The 21,716-nt window shown below is 37.7% G+C and overlaps 2 protein-coding genes across 2 annotated transcripts; both read left to right on the forward strand.

The window, feature by feature from the left end:
- Window positions 1-286: 286 nt before the first annotated feature.
- On the forward strand, window positions 287-14,252 carry LOC122289949 (telomere length regulation protein TEL2 homolog). Its single transcript, XM_043097403.1, has 13 exons — window positions 287-544; window positions 880-908; window positions 1,004-1,106; window positions 3,914-4,085; window positions 4,849-5,025; window positions 5,273-5,433; window positions 8,960-9,236; window positions 10,512-10,726; window positions 10,951-11,049; window positions 11,142-11,665; window positions 11,977-12,746; window positions 13,074-13,272; window positions 13,848-14,252. The coding sequence occupies exons 1-13, from the start codon at window positions 376-378 to the stop codon at window positions 14,004-14,006; spliced, it is 3,054 nt and encodes a 1,017-aa protein (XP_042953337.1). The 5' UTR covers window positions 287-375; the 3' UTR covers window positions 14,007-14,252.
- Window positions 14,253-20,043: 5,791 nt separating this feature from the next.
- LOC122289190 (30S ribosomal protein S21, chloroplastic) lies at window positions 20,044-21,648 on the forward strand. Its single transcript, XM_043096156.1, has 2 exons — window positions 20,044-20,814; window positions 21,173-21,648. Exons 1-2 carry the CDS (start codon window positions 20,387-20,389, stop codon window positions 21,285-21,287), a joined length of 543 nt encoding a protein of 180 aa, XP_042952090.1. The 5' UTR covers window positions 20,044-20,386; the 3' UTR covers window positions 21,288-21,648.
- The last annotated feature ends 68 nt before the right edge of the window (window positions 21,649-21,716 follow it).

Genomic DNA, 21,716 nt, shown 5'->3' on the forward strand with positions numbered 1-21,716 from the left:
TTTTGTTATTTAAAAGAAAAATGCTAATTGTACAAAAAAATTTATAAAAAAGTTGTCAACTTTTGATAGGTTGATAATTGTAAAATTTAAAATTTTAATTAAAAAATTGACAAAATGAGTTTTATACGTATAAGTAAAATTATAAGTTAATGTAGAACCACTTTTATTTATTTTACACTATATATTAGTTATAATAATATTTTTGTTGGAATCAAATTATCTTATTTATTTTTATTGATGAATTGTTTGCTTAAAAATAAAAACTAAAATTTCGTTTATAGTTTGCTGTTTGCGGTTTGCGTTTGCTAATAAAATTTCGATTCTGGAAGCTCTCGTTCATCGCCGTCTAGCAGCAAAAGAAAAAACGAATCGTTAATGGAGGACGCTTCAAAGAGAAGGAGAGAACTCGAAGCTGCTGTGCTCGACAAAGTCGGGGAAGTCATATCTGCCGTCAGGAGCGCCAAGCGTGTCGACCAAGTCATTTGCGCGCTTCACTCCCTCGCTGTCCTTCTCTTCCCTCTTGATTATTCCTCTCTTCTCTCAGGTCAGGTCACCGCGACCGCTCACGTATCCATTTACAGCTTCATTTTATTTTTCCGTAGATTCCTGCAGGCAAACAAACTGAAATTTCCTGAACTCCTCAACTTCTCCTCGCTTTAACCGTATCTAATTCGACTATTTGCAGTAGAAGGATGGTACATTTTCGTGGAAATATTATCAGACAAAATTAACTCTGTTTGTTTCAGTGGTAAACGGAATAACGAACTGGGATGGATTAATAGCAATCTGGGCTAATCTTTTACGGATTTTATTTCAGTTTTGCTTTAATGTTGAATTATGCGAAGTTGGCTAATTTTTATGTATCTTCTGGAATTGCAGGTAGTATTGACCAGCGCTATAGAGATCAGGTCTGAGCAATTTGATATCGAAATTTGAAGTTCTGGGTTGTAATCATTTTATTGAAACTTCCATTCTTCACATTTTGCCCTCGTAATGTGTGCAGGTCCTTAGTGCCAAGGCTCCTCCAGAAGAGGAGAGGTGGGAGTGGTGGCAGGCATTCTACCGCGGTGCTGCATATCCGACATTGGCACGGGTTCTGTTGTTCGGTAATGTGTTTGCCTCACATTTATATTGACTCGTACTTATATCATGATTAGGAAGCAAGTGTGGTTGTCTTCCTATCTTTGGCTATGCAATATACTTTGTGACTTTGTGCAAACATATATTTTTTTTTATAAGTGACTTTGTGCAAACATATATATTTTTTATAAGCGACTTTTTGTAAATAATAAAGCCCATGAAAGTAGAAATTTAGCTACACAAAATATATAATGGGGGAAAGTGGGATATTTAGCTTTTATTCCTTTGTTGGAATATGGAAAAGATTTTCCCCCTTTTTTTTTTTTTTTTAAGTAATAAGTTATTTCATTTGATATAAAGATAGGCATAACCCAATTACACTAGAAGTATACAAATGCATACACCTATTTAGGAACTAAAAACAGTTACAAGGAAATCATGGAAGCTGAGACCATTCAAATATAAAGCAATGGCCCACAAAAACAAAGTCTTCTAGAAAAAATTCCGAAACTCTTCCAAGGAATGTTCATGATCCTCAAAATGTCTTTCATTTCGTTCACTCTAAATATACCAAAAAATACAAATAGGAGCCATCTTCCATACGGTTGCGATCCGTGGTGTCCCAGTGTTCCCTCTCCAGCTTGCTAATAGTTCAATCTCCCTGCCTGACATTACCCATGCTATTCCCATCTTGTTGAAAAAATAATTCTAGATATCTCTAACAAACTCACAATGTAAAAGTAAATGATCCACCGTTTCACCATTATTTCTGCACAAACAGCACCAATCCATTCTTATAAGGCCACGTCTTCTAAGATTATCAATGGTCAAAATCTTTCCTAAAACTGCTGTCCATACAAAGAATGCGGCATTGGTGGGTGCTTTACTCCTCCAAATGTTCTTCCAAGGGAAATTGTGCCTTTGTTGCATGGTAATAGAGTCATAAAAAGAGCGTAACGAAAATTTCCCTTTCCTAGAGGGTCTCCATATCATCACATCTTCAGTTGTGGCAGCAATAGAAGTGTTATATAGCAAGTCAATAAAACCGACCAGAATATTTATTTCCCAATCATGTGCATCCTGAGTAAGGTTAATGTTCCACTCTTGTGAACCTTGATGAATTAACCGTAGACCAGCGACCATGGCTTCTTTTTCCCGTGCAATACTGAAAAATATGGGATAATCATCCTTCAAAGCTCCCACAAGCACAACTGAGTATTACTAGCAAAAGAGCCCCAACCTTTCCGTATGACCCCCTTCCCTCTTTAGAACACCAACCCCCCTGTTCACTATCATACTTCAAGTCAATCACCCCTTTCCATAAGGTTCCCCTCTCATAGTTATAACGTCACAACCATTTAGCTAGTAATGCCTTATTGAAAGCCCTCACATTCCGAACTCCCAAACCACGATCTCTCAAAGGAGAACAAACCTTATCCCATCCCACTAAATGAAACTTAAACTCATCTCCTATCCCACTCCATAAAAAATCCCGTTGAAGTTTCTCTATTCTATTTGCAATGCTAGCGGGAAGGGGAAATAAGGATAAGTAGTATGTGGGAAGATTGTATAAAGTATTCTTAATAAGAGTGATCTGGCCCCCTTTTGATAAATAATACCTTTTCCATCTGGCCAACCTACACTCAATTTTTCCAGCACCCCTTCCCAAATAGACTTAGCTTTGAAAGAAGCCCCCAACAGAAGCCCAAGGTACTTCAATGGCAATGAAGAAACCACACAACCCAAGATGTTAGCCAACCCTCTAATTTTGCTTACATCACCAACTGCGACTTTCTATGTCTTGGCAAGATTAATTTTCAACCCGGAAATAGCTTCAAAACAAAGTAAGATGACCTTCAAAGATTGGATATGTCTTGCATTTGCCTCACATAACAGAAAGGTATCATCTGCAAACAAAATGTGAGAAATAATGGTAGGGTCGTGTGAATCTCCCACTGAAAAGCCTGAAAAAAATCCTCCCCCTTTAGCTGCCGATACCATTCTACTTAGAACCTCCATTACTAATACAAATAAGAGAGATGATAATGGACCTCTTTGTAATAATCCCCGCGAACTATTAAAGAAGCCCACGGGATCACCATTTACCAAGACCAAGAAGCGAGCCGTGGACACACAATGCCTTTTCCACTTCCTCCATCTTTCTCCAAAATCCCATCTACTCAGCATATATATCAAAAAATCCCAATTGACATGATCGTATGTCTTCTCCATATCTAGTTTGCATAGAATACATGGAACTCCCGACTTGATTCTACTATCCAAGCATTCATTGGTGATAAGAACCGAATCTAAGATTTGTCTCCCCTTACAAAGGCATTTTGGGATTTAGAGATAATCTTCTCCATAACCGTGCTCATCCTATTAGCAAGAACCTTTGACAGTATCTTATACACACTGCCCACTAATTGGTCTATAATCTATATGTATCTATATTGTCCTGGAAAAGAATAATTGGAAATTTCCTGAGAAATCATGATGTATCTATTTGATATCCGGCATTTCTGGCTTCCCATTCTAGCCGATAGTTTTAGAACTTAGACAAGTTCCGCATTGGGCAAAGAAACACTCACAAGTTGCAAAGAGTTGTGCTACTCTAGTCCTTGGATGCCATCATCATCATGAACTAGAAGGTTCTATAACTCAAGATTCTAACTTATTATTATTTTCTAGGATTAAATTGTATTTGACTTTTACATTCGTGCTTGATGAGGATTTGACATTCTTTTTGCTATTTAGGTCTGTATTTTCCTTGTCTTGGGAGTCTTGTGATGCATGCCCCTTATTTCTTTATACGGATTGCTGTTGCATGCAGATGTTGCTTCCAATTGGCTAGCTTGTTTCCCCATTTCAGCACGTGTACATGTCTATGATGTTTTCTTTGTTAGTGGACTTTCCAGTGAGGTTGTTCAGACCTTGGTTCCTTGTCTACAGAAGAATGCAAGTGATGGCCATGATATTAATTATGTCCTCTCAAATACTGAAAGGTATATGGTGGATACGTGCTTACATTTCACAGTTGTTGAGACTGCAGTTATCTTCCTCCTTAAGATTTCGTTGTTTAACTATCAAAAAAAAGTTTTGTTGTTTTTACAGACAGCTTTTGCAGTTCAGGTTGCCATGCTTGATTAGAAAATTGATTAGAATTCACTTTTCATGGTTGTTGCAAATCAATATGAAGTTGGTGGAAGAATCCTGAGGTTTTGTTGGTTGTGGAAATTTACCGTCTCCACCATGCATAGAAGGCTTTAAAAAACTGCAGTTTAAAATTGTACATCATGCTGTTTCAGCGCTGCATCTATTGTTATTACCAGTTTCAATCCATTTGCAAATGAAGAATCATGGTCATAATAAGAACTTGATATAGATCTAGTATGTTAAGTGTGTTCCAGTGGAATTTTGTAGGACCTATGATTCCCAGTTGGTGCCCTGGGGAGAGCACCCGTATTTAGCTTATACACATATTTCTCTATGTTTTGAGGACATGCTCTTGTTTCATCTGATACATCCATGATATGGTCAGTGGTACTAATCACTTATGTGCATGCCATACAATAGCGTTCCAAGATAGCAATATAAGCACCAAACTTTTAGGATTTTATGTAGTCATGGAATAGTGCAATAGAATTTTCAAAGAAAAGGGCTGTCTAATGATCATATTATCCGTTCAGCTAGTTTTTGTGTTGTAACATGCGAGACATTATACCATACTAATTGTCAGTCTGTTAACATTTTGCATGACTATGACAGACTACTTGTACACTGCTTGCTGGAAAATGATGGGGTACTCCAGATGGCTAGAGAATTTTGCCAGTCTGAGGATTCTATAAGTGAACGAACTAAGCCATCTGTAGCTACGCTTGCACAGATAGTTGCATCCATTCCTGACAAAGCACGATTAAGAGCCCCAGTTTCACTTTCTTCACAGTATCCTTATTTCGTTTTTGCTGGATATCTCTTGGGCTCAAGTATTAGTAATTTATGCACTTGAATGCATTTGTTCTTTCGCAAGACTTTAAATTACTAATATATTTGAATCTTTTTGTATTTACTTTCTTATTTCTACTAGTCTTATATTGGAAAAGATTAGCCATTTTGTGTCCATAATTAAATTGCACCAATTTTTGTCTCACTGCCCTTAGCTTATTGTTTATTCTTGACAAGAATCCTATAGTTTGTTCTTCAAGCAGATTACCATTCAACTTCTTTCGCTAGCAGAAAAAAGGGATGAGAAAGTACTGGATAAAGTAGATTTCTCCAATAAAAGTGACATGGATGATGCTTTACAATTTGTTGGGGAAACGTTTTCTCGCATTTGTAGACGTGGATCTGCAGGTAGCTTAAATATCTCTAAGTGATAGAATATGATATCTGTGTGTTTGTGTGTATGAGCAGAGCATGCATGTGCATGCGTCTTGATGTGCATGTGAATGTGTGCATGCACTTGTGGGTGAGCATGTGTGTGTGTTTGCACAAGTGGGTGGGTGGGTGGGTGGGTATGTGTGTGTGTGCGTGCATGCATGTAAGTTTTTTTCCCTAATAAAGTATTGGCTCCTTGAACACTAGTGTAATTGAGAAAGGGTGGCATTAGAACTGATAGCTCTTTATTTATTAAATTCAGTTAGTATGTTTTTGTTTCTTAGTGACTCTGGTGCACCTTGTAATGTTATGAGTGGTGGGATGTGAAGAGGGAAGAGAGAAGGGAAAGAGGGGGGGGGGGGGGAGGGTGGAAGAAAGAGAGAGAGATGATTAATCCTACTAAAGACATTTTCTAATAGCTTTATTTAAATTGTTTAGTTATTTGGAAACAAAATTCTATGCTACATATCTTTAAGATAAAAGGTATAAGGATAGTGAAAGCATACCTATATGGTCGGTATATTATCATATGTATGGCAATGTGCTCTATGTGAGACTTTTGCAAATGGTTTTTGCATACAAGTGAGAAGTAAGATTTCTGTTTCCAACATATTGCAGTGCACATGATTGGACACTAATAGAAATAATGGAGTGTAACAGCCAAGTCCCACTTTGGGAATACGAATAGCCCAAATGTGGTGGATAAGTGTTGAAGGTAGTCATGAGTGCTAAGCCCCATATTGGCTACTTACTAGGTTAAGCTGGACTTTATAATTTACTTTACGGAAGCTTCAAATTGACTTTTCTTTTTTGGGCGATAGCACAAATGTGACTAGCACTTTCCCTTGATCATTGCTTGAGTAGTACCCCTTTTAATTATCATGGCAAAAGTTTCACTATTTAATTTTTCAGTAAACTAAAAATTTTGTTTGTTCAGACCTGATTAAATTGAGTCCTATCTTATGATGAATTCTTAGTTTAGGGTCTGTTTGGAAACACAACTGTTCTAAGATATTCTTAGACTACTTCACAAACTATTTCACTACTATTTAGAGATCATGTGAGATACTCTTAGGGCCCGTTTAGGTGCTAAGGTGATCTTAGGTGAGCTGAGGTACTTTTGGAAATTAGACTATTCTCAGCATCCAAATACACACAAGTTGGCCCAATTGAAGTGATCTCAAATGTTTCTTTGTCATTGTTTATGACATGACAAATCACTGACCAATGGAAGTGGGAAGAGAAAATGAAATTTACTTGGCACCCAACCTATCTCTCTTTCCGGTCACACAAACCCCTTCGTAGGGATGGCAATATGTGATATGACCCGTTAATCCAATACGAACACGACACGAAATTAGCGGGTTTGGGTCAAAACATGTTGACCCGTTAAGACACAATTAATTAACGGGTCACTAACGGGTCAACTTGCTTAACCCATTAGTAACCCATTAAATTTTTTACTCAAAATTACAATTATATCTTTTTTAACCTAAAAACAAAAATACCCTAACCCTATTTTATATTTCCTAACTCTCTCTCTCAGACCTTCACTCTCTCTCAGTTCTCAGTTGAGTCAATTCTCACGAGTCATGACTGCCTCCCACACTTCATTTGGATTGTAATTTTGGTGTCTTTATCGTTTGGATTGTAATTTTGGACTTATATAGTTAGTTTTATATTTTTGGGAGATATTGTAATTTTAACTTTTATGTGAAATTATCAGGTTAAATGGATTATTTGGGTCAATTCAATCAATTTACATAAACGGGTTGAAACGGGTCGTGTTATATTGATATATTTTTAATTAACTTATAACGGATCGTGTCGTGCCAATCCGTTCTTTTAATGGGTTGTGTTAGGGTTTAGAAATTTGACATGTTTAGCTTAACGGTTCGTCTTCAGATTGATCCATATTGTATAATATACACTACCTGATACGACACGAATACGACCCATTAACACGATTTGCTACCCCTATCCCTTCTTCCCCAAATCCTCTATATGCTCTTCCCCACTGTGCTGTCTCCTATGCATCAATGGCAGTGGAGAGCCTCTCTCTCTCTTGGTATCCCACCCCCTCTCTTTCCCGTCACATGTTCATGCCCTTCCCCAAAATCTGGAAGCTCCTCCGCACAATGCCTTCTCTGTTCTTCAACGACAGCACCAGGCAGTTATTCCCATTCTGTCATCCTCTCTTGAAAATTATTAAACTCACTGTTCATCAATCTTGTGAATAACACACAGATCCACACCAAAATTAACAACAAAGAATGAAGCATGGACAGGGAAACGAGGAACAAAAACAGTTGGGACTTGGGTGTATTTTATTTGTTTTATAGGAGGTTCCCATGTTCTGCTTCGTACCAAAAAACAAAAAAGAGAGGAAAAATCGGTAAGGGAGAGAGTCCAGGCCAAGGGTATGGGATATGGAAAATTGGTAATTGAGAAAACCTTGTAAAAAATTTCAATTTAATATTTTTAAATGAGAATGTTGTCTTCATAATTGAAAATATTTTTAATATTTTTGGAAATATTTTTTGGAAAATTCGAATTAAATAAATCTGAAGACAAAAAATGTGGGAAATTAATTTTTAAATGCATTGGCAGAATTTCCTTATAACATTTGTTATTTATTAGTGAAACATCTAAATAAAATAATTATTCCATCACTACAACAACAAATCAATTATTGATGAGACCCACCACTTTTTCAACTTCCCATAAAAAGTTAAACATATCTCAACTTACTTCATATATCCAAACACATCCAAGCACATCTCAATGGTACTCACAAAACCCACTCAAACACCTTAACTCACTACTATTCACAGATAAACTTAGATCATCTGAGATACTTTTAGCAGCCAAACGGAGCCTTAGATCGTGTTTGGGTAGTGGAGTCACTACTATTCAATATTTTATCATTATTTTTCACCTACTTCTCACTACTTTTTATTACTATTTACTACTATTCAATATTTTATCATTACTTTTTCCTACTATTCACAGATCATCTGAGATCACCTCACTATCCAAATGTAGCCTTCGTATCCAAATGGAGCATAAGTATAGCTGATTAAATCACATGGACAAGTGGTTACTAGAAGAAGTTTTGATGTTGGGTGTATTTAAGGACAATCTATGGAAATAATTAGGCCTGTCTTTATGAACTTTGCTTGTTTTAATGGAAGAAACTACCCTACTTTATATAATAAAATGCGGCTGGAAAAGGCTTGGACCCGTTAAGTCTGTTGGTTTTCTATCACACGTTTCTACTCTCGACAGGTGATGCCATCGATATCCTCAGCTGGTAACTGTCTCTTAGTCTCACTAACTGATTACACTAGCTTCCCTAAGGGGCTGTCCTACTCTGAAAAACATTTCTCTTTTTGGTTGATTTGCTTTTGGGTTTAAGCTTCTCCTATAATTTTCCATTCCATCTTGCTCAGCCGGTAGGATTAAATTTACAACAAAAGTTTCAACTTTCTTTTTATTGCAGATGTGCTTTTAAGTGAAATAGCCCCGCGGATTCTCAGGCATGTTCAGAGCCTTTTATCATCAGATTTTGATTCAGCTGTTATTGATGTATTTGAGGCAGACCCTGGTTCTCAGTTTTGGTTGAAGATGATTGAAGCTATCAAGGATGTGTATGCTGTGGAAAGAATTTCTGAGCAGCTTCTGCATCATTTAGCAACTGAACATGCTAGTGACGTTGAAGCTTACTGGATTTTGTGGCTTTTGTTTCATCGAACAATTAGACATCAAACATCAGTGAGGTCATTGACCATTCTTCATAGCTAATTTATTTGGTCCTGTGGAGCTGGTACAACCGGAGCGTATACCCCACCCCCCCCCCCCCCCCCCCCCCCCCCCGGCCCAAAAAAAAAAAACAATTCTCTGTGTATTTTTCATATCTAGAATTTGAAAACAGTACTCATCTGGCCTAGTAGTCAAAGGGTGTGTTTGGGAGGAGGTGTAGACTTGAACATTCTAGGTTTCGCTTCACATTAGGAGTTCCTTGGATTACCTGATACATGATTCTTGCAGGTTGAATCATGTATCTGGGGCTTACTTCCTAGGTGTCGGTCCAAAGGTTCCTACTTTGGTAAGGTTCCACAAAGAATAAAAAGGAATTTAAAAGGAGTGAAAGGAGTGAAAATTGGATTTTTCTTCTTCACATGAAATGTAACTGCATTGCAGTATGGAGTAATAGCATTTTGTTATTTTCTAGATTTGTAATGCTGTGATCTAGACCAATGTATATTTGAGAGTCCCACCATTGAAAGCTACCTCCTTGTTTTGATTTTGATGTGAAAGAATGTGTTGTGAGTCAAGAGTGTTTTCGATATAATAGGAAGAATCTATTTCCTTTTCTCCATTTGGTCCTTTGACTACGTGGCTTGTTTGCAATTATGTTATTTGTACACATCAGCATGATGTTGCCTAACGTGAGGGAGGCAGGGGTTTTTTATTTCGGTAACTGAAGTCGGCATGTATAGAAAAGAAAAAATTGAAACTGGGGTTGGCACATGGGTAACCCTAAAAAACTTGTTCATCAGCTACATGGTTTATATTATTTGTCATTTAGTTTTTAGTGTATTCAACATATGCACATTGAGCAATTATGTTTTGGTTCTATATGAAAGAAACTTCAAGTGCGTGTTAATAACTGAAGTAACTTCGATGTTTTTGTTACACAACAGTGAAAACATGAAATTTTTTGTGCATATTTTGTAGTCAATGACATATAGGTGTTCAAACGTTGCCATACATAGGTGGATGCTAGTGGATGCCAGTCAATTGGGAAATGTGTTAAAATATCATTGATTTCATGAATTAGTGTTTAAGCTTGGATATTATAAAATTCTCCAGTAAGTGTTCTATCCTGAATTAACTCATCATACAGACACAGCATTCATGCATTATTTCTTTAAATGAGATAGTGACTCTCTCTCTCTCTCTCTCTCTCTCTCTCATAGAATGGGTGCATTGTTTCTGAAAATACAAACTCTTTTGTTTATCTGACTCCAGATCTAATATTATTTTTTCAGGTCCATGTTTGTTGACAAATTTGTACTCTGGAAAACATTTCCTATCTGTTGCCTGCGATGGATCCTTCAATTTGCCGTTCTAGAGTGCCCACCAGATGCTAATTCACTAACCAAAGGTCATAGTATACGTGGTCTTGTGGACACTTTGCAGCGTCTGATAGCAGTCTGGTCTAAAAAGGAGTTTGTGCAATCAGCCTCAATGGAGCAACAAACTTGTATCCTTTGTCATTACTTTGTCCCTCTCACTCAAACTTTCTCACTTTTCTGTAGGTACAAATTTGTGTAACAGGACTTCTAAATTTGAACATTAATTAGAAGGAACATTTATCATACCTTTATTCAATTTGATTGTTCTGTAACACACCCTGTCACATTACAGGAATCTTCATCTTTTGTTGAACATTGATTTCAAATTCTGTTGCCCCTTAATTTAATTTAGATGTTTCTGCAGCCGTGGGCCTTTCCCTGGAGAAGATGTCTAAAGAGGAACTGGATGGGACTAATGATGTGATGCACTTGATTCTTCAAGGAGTTAGCTGTATATGCTTGTTCCTCATTCTATCCTTTGCGTGCCCTGCAGTGTGATTGGCTGGTGTTCCTCCTCTTACATGTTGTTTTTATTGCTGGCAGGTAGGCTGGAGAGCCCTAATCATTTAGTTCGCAAAATGGCTAGCAGTGTGGCTTTAGTGTTCTCTAAAGTAATTGACCCAAAAAATCCTCTATACCTTGATGATAGCTGCAGTGGTGACATTATTGACTGGGAGTTCGGGTTGGCTACCCCTGACAAAGGAAATCTGGATGCTTCAGATTGCCCAGAAAAAGATGTTCTGAAAAGTAAAGCATCTATCTTGGCACCAGAAAGTGACTTCAACCATACAGCCAACAGAGGGATAAGCAACAATGTGAAGAGTAAAACCAAGAAGTTATCGGAATTTAAGTTTGTTGATCCAGATGAGATCATTGATCCTGTGACACTGAATCATGAACCGGTCTCTGATATAGATGATGATAATGCGAGTGAGAATTCTGAATCCTCGAGTGACTCATCTTTACAGCCATATGACTTGTTAGATGATGACACAGATCTTAAAAGAAAATTGTCACAGTTGGTTGATGTAGTTGGGGCACTACGGAAATCTGATGATGCTGATGGGGTAAGACATTTTAGTTCATCAGTCATTTTTTCTCAAAAGATTCTCCTGAGTAAATTTTTTAAAATTCAGTTGTGGTCTCCTATAGATCCACATTCCTCTGCAATTTGCAGTTTTTTTTGGGGGGTAGCGGTTAAAATTTCTCACTCACTGATTTCTCCCTCATCCTATAAGAGATTTTAATAGAGTTAATACCAAGTGGTAGCAGTTACCTAGAGTAGTAGATTTGGTGCATTCTTCTTGGGTGTTCAACCTATTACTTACAAGCTGAAGTTGTTTTCTTGATAGTTATTTGCTCCTATTCTATATTGCAGGTGGAGAGGGCTCTTGATGTTGCTGAAAATCTTGTGCGTGCATCACCTGATGAACTTAGGCATGTAGCTAGTGATCTAGTAAGAACTCTTGTGCAGGTTCGTTGCTCTGACTTAGCTGTTGAAGGGGAGGAAGAATCAGCCGAAGACAAGAGGCAGAGAGCATTAGTTGCCTTGCTTGTCACATGTCCATTTGAATCTCTAGATACTCTAAACAAACTACTATATTCTCCAAATGTAGATATCAGCCAGCGCATTATGATTCTTGATGTCATGACTGATGCAGCTCAGGAACTTGCTAATGCTAAAACTGTGAAACCTAAACATCGGACAGGGCCGCTCATAACAAGCATTTCAGAGAGTCAACCATGGTTCTTGCCCGGTAGCTCAGGGCCTCCTGGAGCTACTTCCTGGAAAGAGATCTCAGAAACAGGAACTTTGCTGAACTGGTCAAGTCGTTATGAGAGGGAACTTCCCTCGAAATCAGGTCAGATCAAGAGAGGGAAGACACGCCGATGGAGCCTAAGATCATCAAGTGTACAAGAAAACCAGATGGAATGGTCCCATAATAAGTTTCCTGTGTATGCAGCAGCCTTTATGCTTCCTGCCATGCAAGGCTTCGATAAGAAAAGGCATGGTGTTGACTTGCTTGATAGGGATTTTGTTGTCCTTGGGAAACTCATCTATATGCTTGGTGTTTGTATGAAATGTGCAGCCATGCACCCAGAAGCATCTGCATTGGCTCCCCCTCTTCTAGACTTGTTAAGATCAAGGTACTTGAACTTAAGAACCAGTGTTCAATGTCTTAATGATACGATGCAAACCTAGAGAATGACTTCATAAGAGATGGTACATGACTAACGGCTGGGTAGAAATGTCTATTTGATCTGGTGCTCGAGCACGCATATGTGTTTCTGTTTATACAAGTGACTTAGAAGTCACAATTGGGAGATTGAATTGTGGCTCATTGTAATTATTTCATAGCAGGTTCACATTTTTTTTTTTTAAATTTTTTTATGTATCAGAATACTTGTGTAACCATTGGTGGGAAGGCATGTTTTTTCATCTGTCCCTGAAGCTATGGTGTTAACATTTTGCAGGGAGGTAAGCCATCACAAGGAAGCATATGTTAGAAGAGCTGTTCTCTTTGCTGCCTCATGCATATTGGTAGCACTTCATCCTTCTTACGTAGCATCTTCCTTGGTTGAAGGAAATCTTGAAGTTTCTAAAGGGCTTGAATGGGTTCGCATATGGGCTCTTCATGTAGTTGAGTCAGACACAGACAGAGAGTGCTATATGGTAAGCAATAAAAGGCTCAGAATTTGTCCTTAATCATATTCAGATTGATGTCTCTGAAACTATCTAAATAGCAAAATATAAAGGAATATGCTAAATCGAATATTGTGAAAATGGACTCTGCAAAAATCATTTCTTCACTTTCTAAAGGCTGGCTGGTGTTGTAATGTCCAGCAGATTTGTTGAATACCATTATCACTTATATTCCAATTCTTTCTTAGATCACTATTTAGATGTTCTTATTGGTCCATGATGATTTTGGGTTACCTATTATGAAGATTAAAGAATTTGTTTCTGTTGAGTTTGGTACATTTTCTGGACAATGCATATGCAATTCCGCCGTGAAATCTTAATGAAGTTTTGGCTCAAATTGACTGCGAGTACTGAGGAAAAAACATCATGGCAATCCTGCAACTATAATACAAGTTGTAGTTGTATTATAGTTGTTCCTTTTCTTGCTGATCCCCTTAGGCCCCCCCCCCCCCCCAAATTTTCGTCACCTTTTCATTTCATTTGCTATGAAATTGTTCAAAATTATTTTCCATGCCCAATTGACCAATTGTGTACGTATATCTCAGATGGCTATGACATGTCTCCAACTCCATTCTGAGATGGCCTTCCAAGCTTCCCGAGCGCTAGAATCAGCAGAAACGACGTTCAAGACAAGGAGCATTGGTCTCCCGTCCAATCTATCCAAGGGGACAATCAAAATCCCCCACTCACACGTGGAATATTGATTTTGTTTAGAGAAATAATATTTGCAGTTTTATAATGTATAAGTATCGTGTATTTATTTTAAAAAAAGTAGCTGTATATATAAGATTTACATGAATTTTTTTTTTTTTTTAAAATTGAATTTTACTTTTTTAAACGGATAGCGTAGAACTTGCAACAAGAAAGATATCAAGTATGACTGGTTTGTTTATAGAATACTGTAGCTATCTTTATACAATCCCAATGTGTTAATTCTAGGTTCTTTGTAACTTTTTCGTGCCTTCTTTTTCTTGGCAGAGGCCATTCTTTGCGCATGTTTATCGATCTACAAGTATAGCAGACTTGCATCTTTATTATTGACAAATGAGTTTTCTAGCACCTACCTATGTCTAAAATGGATGAAATTTCACGCACTTTCATTTTTTTAATATCCAAATTTCACACACTCTAAAGTGCGGTTTGGATAATGTGTTGATATGAAAGTTAAATAAAATATTATGTGAATATTATTTTTTAATATTATTATTATTTTAAAATTTGAAAAAGTTAAATTGTTTATTATATTTTGTGTGAGAATTAGAGAAATTTGTAATGATTAGATGAGATGAGTTGAGATTAACTCTAATTCTTAATCTGTTAGGGACTCAATAAATTGGAACACATGAAGAAATGATCTAGAGAATTTGGCCTTTATTTAATTTCTGTTGATTTGTTGTCTTTCCTTTTCAATAACTCTAGCCTAAATTATTTACATATATGTTGCTTTCTTTAAATTGTTGCTTTCCTTAATTGAGAGATGTGCTACTGTTGTAATGGTTGTTTGGCTATTTAAATATAGCTTGAGGCTAAGAATGAATATTATCTCATTAGTATTATTTTCAACCTTGTGTTAATTTGGAGTTGTGGTTTTTTTCGAATTAAGCCAACTAAGGAGGCTTAGGATCTCTCGAAGTATCCTATAGAATTATCACCATAGGTAAATTATGCAAGAACTATCCTTGCGCTTTACCAATTCACAAACTCGTCACTCGATCATCTACGCAATGTGACAATTTGGTCTCAAAGCCAAACATGTGTGACCACCGCTTAGATCATTTGGAGGGTGAACTTGGCTCGTTAACTACAGGTCAATGTGACTTACGACAAGCAATGAAGGCTAGTGAGAAGCGTCTCATGAAACACATGGAGAACACGCCATGTTAACTAAACAAAGGGAGGAAAGGCCGGGTGGAGGACATGACAAAGATGAGAGTTTTTCTTCCCGCGAAAAGGGAAGTGGATTTGCGGGTGGAGGTTCTACAATACCAAAACTTACCAAGTTAGACTTTCCATGCTATGATGGCATGGAAGATCCAACATGGTGGATTTGTCATGTTGAGCAATTTTTTGAGTTTCAACAAATGGAGAATGAAGAAAAATTGCCTATGGTAGGGTATCATTGATGTTCAATTGTGGTATCACCGGTTCAAAAATTGGAGGGAAGGCAAGAATTGGGAGATATTCAAATATGATTTACACTTGTGATACCAATTTTTTTTTGGCAATCTCAAGAAGCTTAAACAAAATGGTGTTCAGGATTATCAAATGGAGTTTGATCGTTTGTTGCATCGGGCGAGAAATCTGATGGAGGAAGAAACAAGTAGGCTGCTTTATGAGTGGATTGAAGGAGTGTTTACGAGTGGACAATTTGCGACTATTGGTCTTGTAAGACTGTATGAGTCAAGAATGCATGATCAAAGAAAGGGAGGTTATGGGAACCAAGGAAGGCCCTCATGATAGTTGGGCTGCCTCCCTTGCCCTCGGCTTCATTAACACGAGCACGAAATCCGATCTTTAAAAAATTGAGTCATGTAGAGTTACAAGAAAGGAGGAATCGCGGACTTTGTTTAAATTGCGACGAGAAATTTTCTTCGAGATACCGCTATAAAAAAAAACTATTTTTAATAGAAGGGATTTTTCCTTCTTGGGAGGAGCCATTGGAAGAAGAGCACGTGGAAGGGGAAGAACATGAGGAAATTCCTAAAATTAGTTTTCATGCTATTTCAAAACTTCAGCTCCAGAGACTATGCGTCTATTTGGAAAAATAAGAGAATCAATTGTTACAATATTGGTTGATTTGGGGAGCACAAATAATTTTTTGAATTTGAAAGTGGCTGAAAAATTAGGACTCAATTCCACGAAAAAGAAGAATTTTCAGTGCAAGTGGCAGTTGGAAATAAAATGACGAGCGAAGGAATTTGTGAAGGCACACCAATCTCGGTTCAAAAAATAGAATTTCAAGTGGATTTTTCCCTCCTACAGGTGGAGGGATGTGATGCTATTTTCGGAACTCAATGGCTCAAGAAATTGGGTCTGATTATTTGGGAATTTAATGAGTTATGGATGAGATTTGTTTGGGAGGGAAGAGATGTGGAGGTTCATGGAGCCAAGGGACTAGCAATAAAATAGTAGGTGGCCGTGATTTTGGGGAGCAATTAAGGAGGGGAAAAGAGCTAATCTATAACAACTCAACTCCCTAAATTTAGGAGAGAAGCAGGGGATTACTGAAGGCAATTTAAATCCAAAATTATTGGCCATTTTGGACCAATGTTCAGATATGTTTAAGGAGATACAAGGCCTGCTACCTCAGCAATCTCAAGACCACAAAATTTCATTGGAAAAGGGAGCCAATCCAATTTCAGTCAAGCCTTATCAGTATCCCCATTACCAAAAAAATGAGATTGAAAAAATGGTCAAGGGGCTTTTTTCATCCGGTGTGGTAAGGCCTAGCATGAGTCCCTACTCCTCTTTCGTGCTATTGGTTAAAAAACATGACGGCTCTTGGAGGCTTTGTGTGGATTATCGGGCACTCAACGATATTACCATCAAAGATAAATATCCAATACCTATTATCGACGAATTATTGGATGAATTGCATGGTGCACAACTTTTTATAAAGCTTGATTTGAGGTCAAGGTACCATCAAATTCGCATGTACCCGGGAGATGAGAAAACAGCCTTTCTCACACACCAAGGACACTACGAATTTTTCCTTTGGCCTCACTAACACACCGGCAACCTTCCAAAGCGTCATGAATGAGGTATTCAAGGAATTTCTTCATAAATTCGTCTTGATATTTTTTGACGATATTATGATTTTTAGCAAATCTTGGGAGAATCATTTATTACATGATGGGCATGTGCTACATGTTTTGTAAGCTAACAAGTTTTTTGTGGAGCGTGAAAAATGTCAATTTGGACAAGAAGAAGTAGGCTACTTTGGTCACTTGATTTCTCATTGTGGGTAGCCATGGATTTGGAAAAAATTTCCTCCATGATGACATGGCCCAAACCAACTAACTTGAAGGGGTTGCGAGATTTTTTGGGTCTCATAGATTACTAGCAGAAGTTCATTCACCACAATGGAATGATCGCCCAACCTTTGACAAGTATGCTCAGAAATGATTCTTTTAAATGGAGTCTCGCCGCCGAGCAAGCATATGAAGTGTTAAAAAGGGCAATGACATTTGGATTCGTACTCGCTCTACTAGAATTTTCTCAATCATTTATTGTGAAGTGTGATGCTTTCAGAGTTGGCTTAGGAGCAGTGCTCATGCAAGGGGAACGACCAATCGCATTTTTTAGTCAAGCACTACAAGGAAAAAATCTAGCATTATCCACGTATGAAAAGGAAATGCTTGCATTGATCAAGGCTACTAAAAAATGGCGTCCTTATCTTTTGGGTGCCAAATTCCTTGTTCGTATAGATCAAAAAAGTTTGCAGTATCTCTTGGATCAAACCATAACTACTGCTGCATAACAAAAATAGTTAGTTAAGCTTTTGGAATTTGATTTTCAAATTCAATACAAGAAAGGGAAAGAAAATTTTGCAGCTGATGCCTTGTCAAGGAAATTTGAAATCTAGTCATATGCCTTATCCTCTCCTATTCCTAATTGGGTGGATCCCATTAAATTCGAAATTTTGGCTAATTCTCAACTACAAGATCTTGTAGAGAAAATTCAGCAAGGGGAGGCATTGGGTCTGTGGGTATTCAAAGAAGGAATGATTTTTTTCAAAGGCCGCATCTTTCTCCTCCTCATCTTCGGATCTCATAATTCCTATAATTAAGAAATTCCATTCAAGCATGCATGAAAGGACTCCACAAAACTCTCCATAGGGTTAAATCAATCTTTTATTAGAAGGGGATAAGACATGTAAGGAAGTTTATCAACAAATGTGAGACTTGACAAGAAAATAAGGTGGACCATGCGAAACCCGCAGGCCTCTTGAGTCCTCTTCCCGTTCCAAGATGTGTGGATTGACATATTCATGGATTTCGTGGATGGCTTGCTAACTTCTAGAGGTAACTCTAATATTTTTGTGGCTGCGGATCGCTTGTCCAAATACAATCATTTCATTTCCATCAAACACTCTTATTCAGCCATCACCATTGCTCACACATGTCTTGAGCACATGTTCAAGCTTCATGGCATGCCAGATCCATTGTATGCGATTGTGACCCAGTGTTTACTAGTTCTTTTTGTAAGAATTTATATTTCTTAAATGGGATTAAATTCAATTTTAGTTCGACATATCATCCAAAAATGTATGGTCAAATTGAGGTGATCAATAGGACCTTCGAGATGTATTTACAGTGATTCACAAGCAATAAGTCCAATGAGTGGGCAGCTTGGCTTCCATGGTTGGAATATTGCTATAATACAAGCATCCATTCATCTACAAAAAAGACCCCCTTCAAGATTGTTTATGGCCGGGAGGCCCCCACTCTACTCGCCTATGTCCACGGCACTACACGTGTGGAATCAATTGAAAAATTCCTTCTTGAGAGAGATGTGGTTATTAGAGAAGCAAAAAATAATTTGAAGGTGGCACAAGGAAGGTTGAAAAATTTTTATGATGCGAAACATATAGAGAAAAACTTCCAAATTGGTGAATTTGTATATCTCAAGTTGCATCCATATCGCCAATTATCTCTGGATTGACGAAAAAATCTCAAGCTCGGCCCCAAGTTTTTCGACCCCTTTAAAATTCTATCAAAAATTGGTGAGGTTGCGTATAAGTTGGAACTTCCATCAGAGTCTAAACTCCATTCAATTTTCTTGTTTCACTCCTAAAGAAAAAGGATTGGAGATCAATATATTGTTTCTCCCACATTGCCTTCCATAACCGAAGAGTCCACCCCACATCCATTACCTCAAGCAATTTTGGAAACTAGAAATATCAAGGAGGTGGCCGAAATTCTTTTTCCCTAGAATTTATCACATTCAGATGCCACATGGAAAAATTTAACTAATTTCAAGGCACGATTTCCATATTTTTTCCTTTAGGATAAGGAAAATTTTAAAAAATGAGGTGTTGTTAGGGACTCAATAAATTGGTACACATGTGGAGAAACGATCTAAAGAATTTGTCCAGCTACCTCATTTAATTTCTGCTGATTTGTTGTCTTTTATTTTCAATAACTCTAGCCTTAATTATTTACATATATGTTGCTTTCCTTATATTGTTGCTTCCCTTAATTGAGAGATATGCTACTATTGTAATGATTGTTCGGCTATTTAAATATAACTTGACGCCAAGAGTGAATATGATCTCATCAGTACTATCTCCAACCTTATGTTGATTTGGAGTTATGATTTTTTTCAAATTAAACCAACTAAGGAGGCCTAGCATTCTTTGAAGTATCCTATAGAATTATCACTATAGTAAAATTACACAAGAACGATCCTTGCGCTTTACCAGTTCACAAGATCACTATGCAATGTGACAGAATCCAAACGGACCTAAATGTTGAGATTACTTTACAAGGCATCTTAAAAAAGAAAAATTTTGACGAGAGTAAGGTGGATAGCATTAATTTTGATAAAAATACGGGCAAGAACCGCTCGACCGGTATGCTTCTACGCTTCTCTTCTTTCTGTTCCAAATTTCTGGCGCCCACCAAACACTGCTGATGGGACATCAACCGCCATGTTTCTTTATGCATTGACTGATGCACGGGCTGCCGTGTTCGTCCCTAACGTGGAGCTAGCGAATATATTATATATAGAGAGAGAGAGAGAGAGAGAGAGAGAGAGAGAGAGAGACTACGTCATATATACATACCAGAGTTCCTATTCGAATCATTAGCAAAAATGAGGATTCTATTCTCCCAAATAAATTTTTGCTGTAGGAAATGCAGACCTCCAAAATTCTCAACTCCAATTGGCTTCGTGGAAATCTGATCCAGTGATTGAACCTACAAACTTCTACTTCTGAGCTGGGATCTCGTTGCAAGTTTCTGTGTTTTTCTTTTTTGATTTTTTTTTTTTTGGTATTTGGGTTGGACCCCACTGGCGCACCATCTTTGGAAAGAAGAGTCTGGTTCTTGCGTTCTCCTAAGGTCGTTATCGACCCATAGCCATGGCTGCTTCGTCTCTCCAGCTCCAACGCTTATTCTCCATCCTCTTCCCCTCGAAACCACCAACCACTACCGCACGACCACCACCCTCGGATCTCCATCTTCCCAAGAAGCCCACATCTGGGTGGGTCCCCCTAGTGGCCACCCGGGACCCCATAATTTCCACTCCTCCTTCAACCTACGATTACGACGTCATCCCCACACTGTACCCTGCACTCGCGCACTCGAACACCCTTTTCTTCAAATCTTCGTACAACGTCCAAATCATAGTGGGTGAGAAGGAGCCCGAAGATATATTGTTGAATCGGTTCAGGAGGGAGGTCTTGAAGGCAGGCGTGATTCAAGAGTGTAAACGGAGGATGTTTTTTGAGAACAAGCAGGACAAGAAGAAGAGAAAGGCACGTCAGGCTGCCAGAAGGAACCGAAAGAGGTTCTTTCCCCCTTTCAATTTATACTTTTTTTTAGTAAAATTGCAATCTATTTGAATGCTTTTGAATGCAAGCTTTGTCGTTTATTCATTGAGCGATGGAGTATCAAATTCATGACATCGCAAGAGTTAAAAACAGAGCAGAACAGAAGAGCATTCCACTTGGTGCAATTAAAACAGAGCAAGCCTCGGTTTATTGCCATTGAGAACCCATTCTATGTGTTCTTGGCTTGTTTATGTTGGTATTTTAGCACCGCAGCATCAACTACCAAATTATTCACTTTTTTTCACAAACCAATCCTGTATTTTGGAAATATTCTGTTTCTTTATCTCTTCTAATATCTGCCATACTCAATCTCAGGCGCCCACAACCAAGGGATCTGACGCAGGCTAAACAGGAAACCCCTAGGAAGAAAAAGATCGAGGAAGAAGATGATAACTGGGAAGATTATGAAGTAAATCTTCCATACTGTTGATGCCAGATAACGATATCAATGAAGACTGAAGCTTTTTAAGAGGCGTTCGTTTTTTACTCCATGAATGTTCAGGAAAGTGCTTTTGTCAAGCTGCTTGTAGTTCAACCTTACGTAAACTTTTATATTGTGTCTATTTGGTGTGCGGAAGGAGAATTTTCTATCCTGTTGATATGAAGTAAATAAATCTTCCATACTGTTGATGCCAGATGACAATGAAGAATGAAGTTTTCGAAGATTCTTTGGTTTTGGCTCCATTAATGTTCAGGAGAGTGCTTTTGAGAAGCTGCTTATAGTTCAACCAGTTGTTATGTATACTTTTTACAAAAATTATATGCGAAATCATTTTTGCGCATTTCATTAATGTGATTAGTTGTGTCATTTTTTTAATATAAAATAATTATTTTTATCAATTACATTAATGGAGTGCAC

The sequence above is a fragment of the Carya illinoinensis genome, chromosome 12, assembly GCF_018687715.1.
Source record: "Carya illinoinensis cultivar Pawnee chromosome 12, C.illinoinensisPawnee_v1, whole genome shotgun sequence".
Classification (NCBI taxonomy): domain Eukaryota; kingdom Viridiplantae; phylum Streptophyta; class Magnoliopsida; order Fagales; family Juglandaceae; genus Carya; species Carya illinoinensis.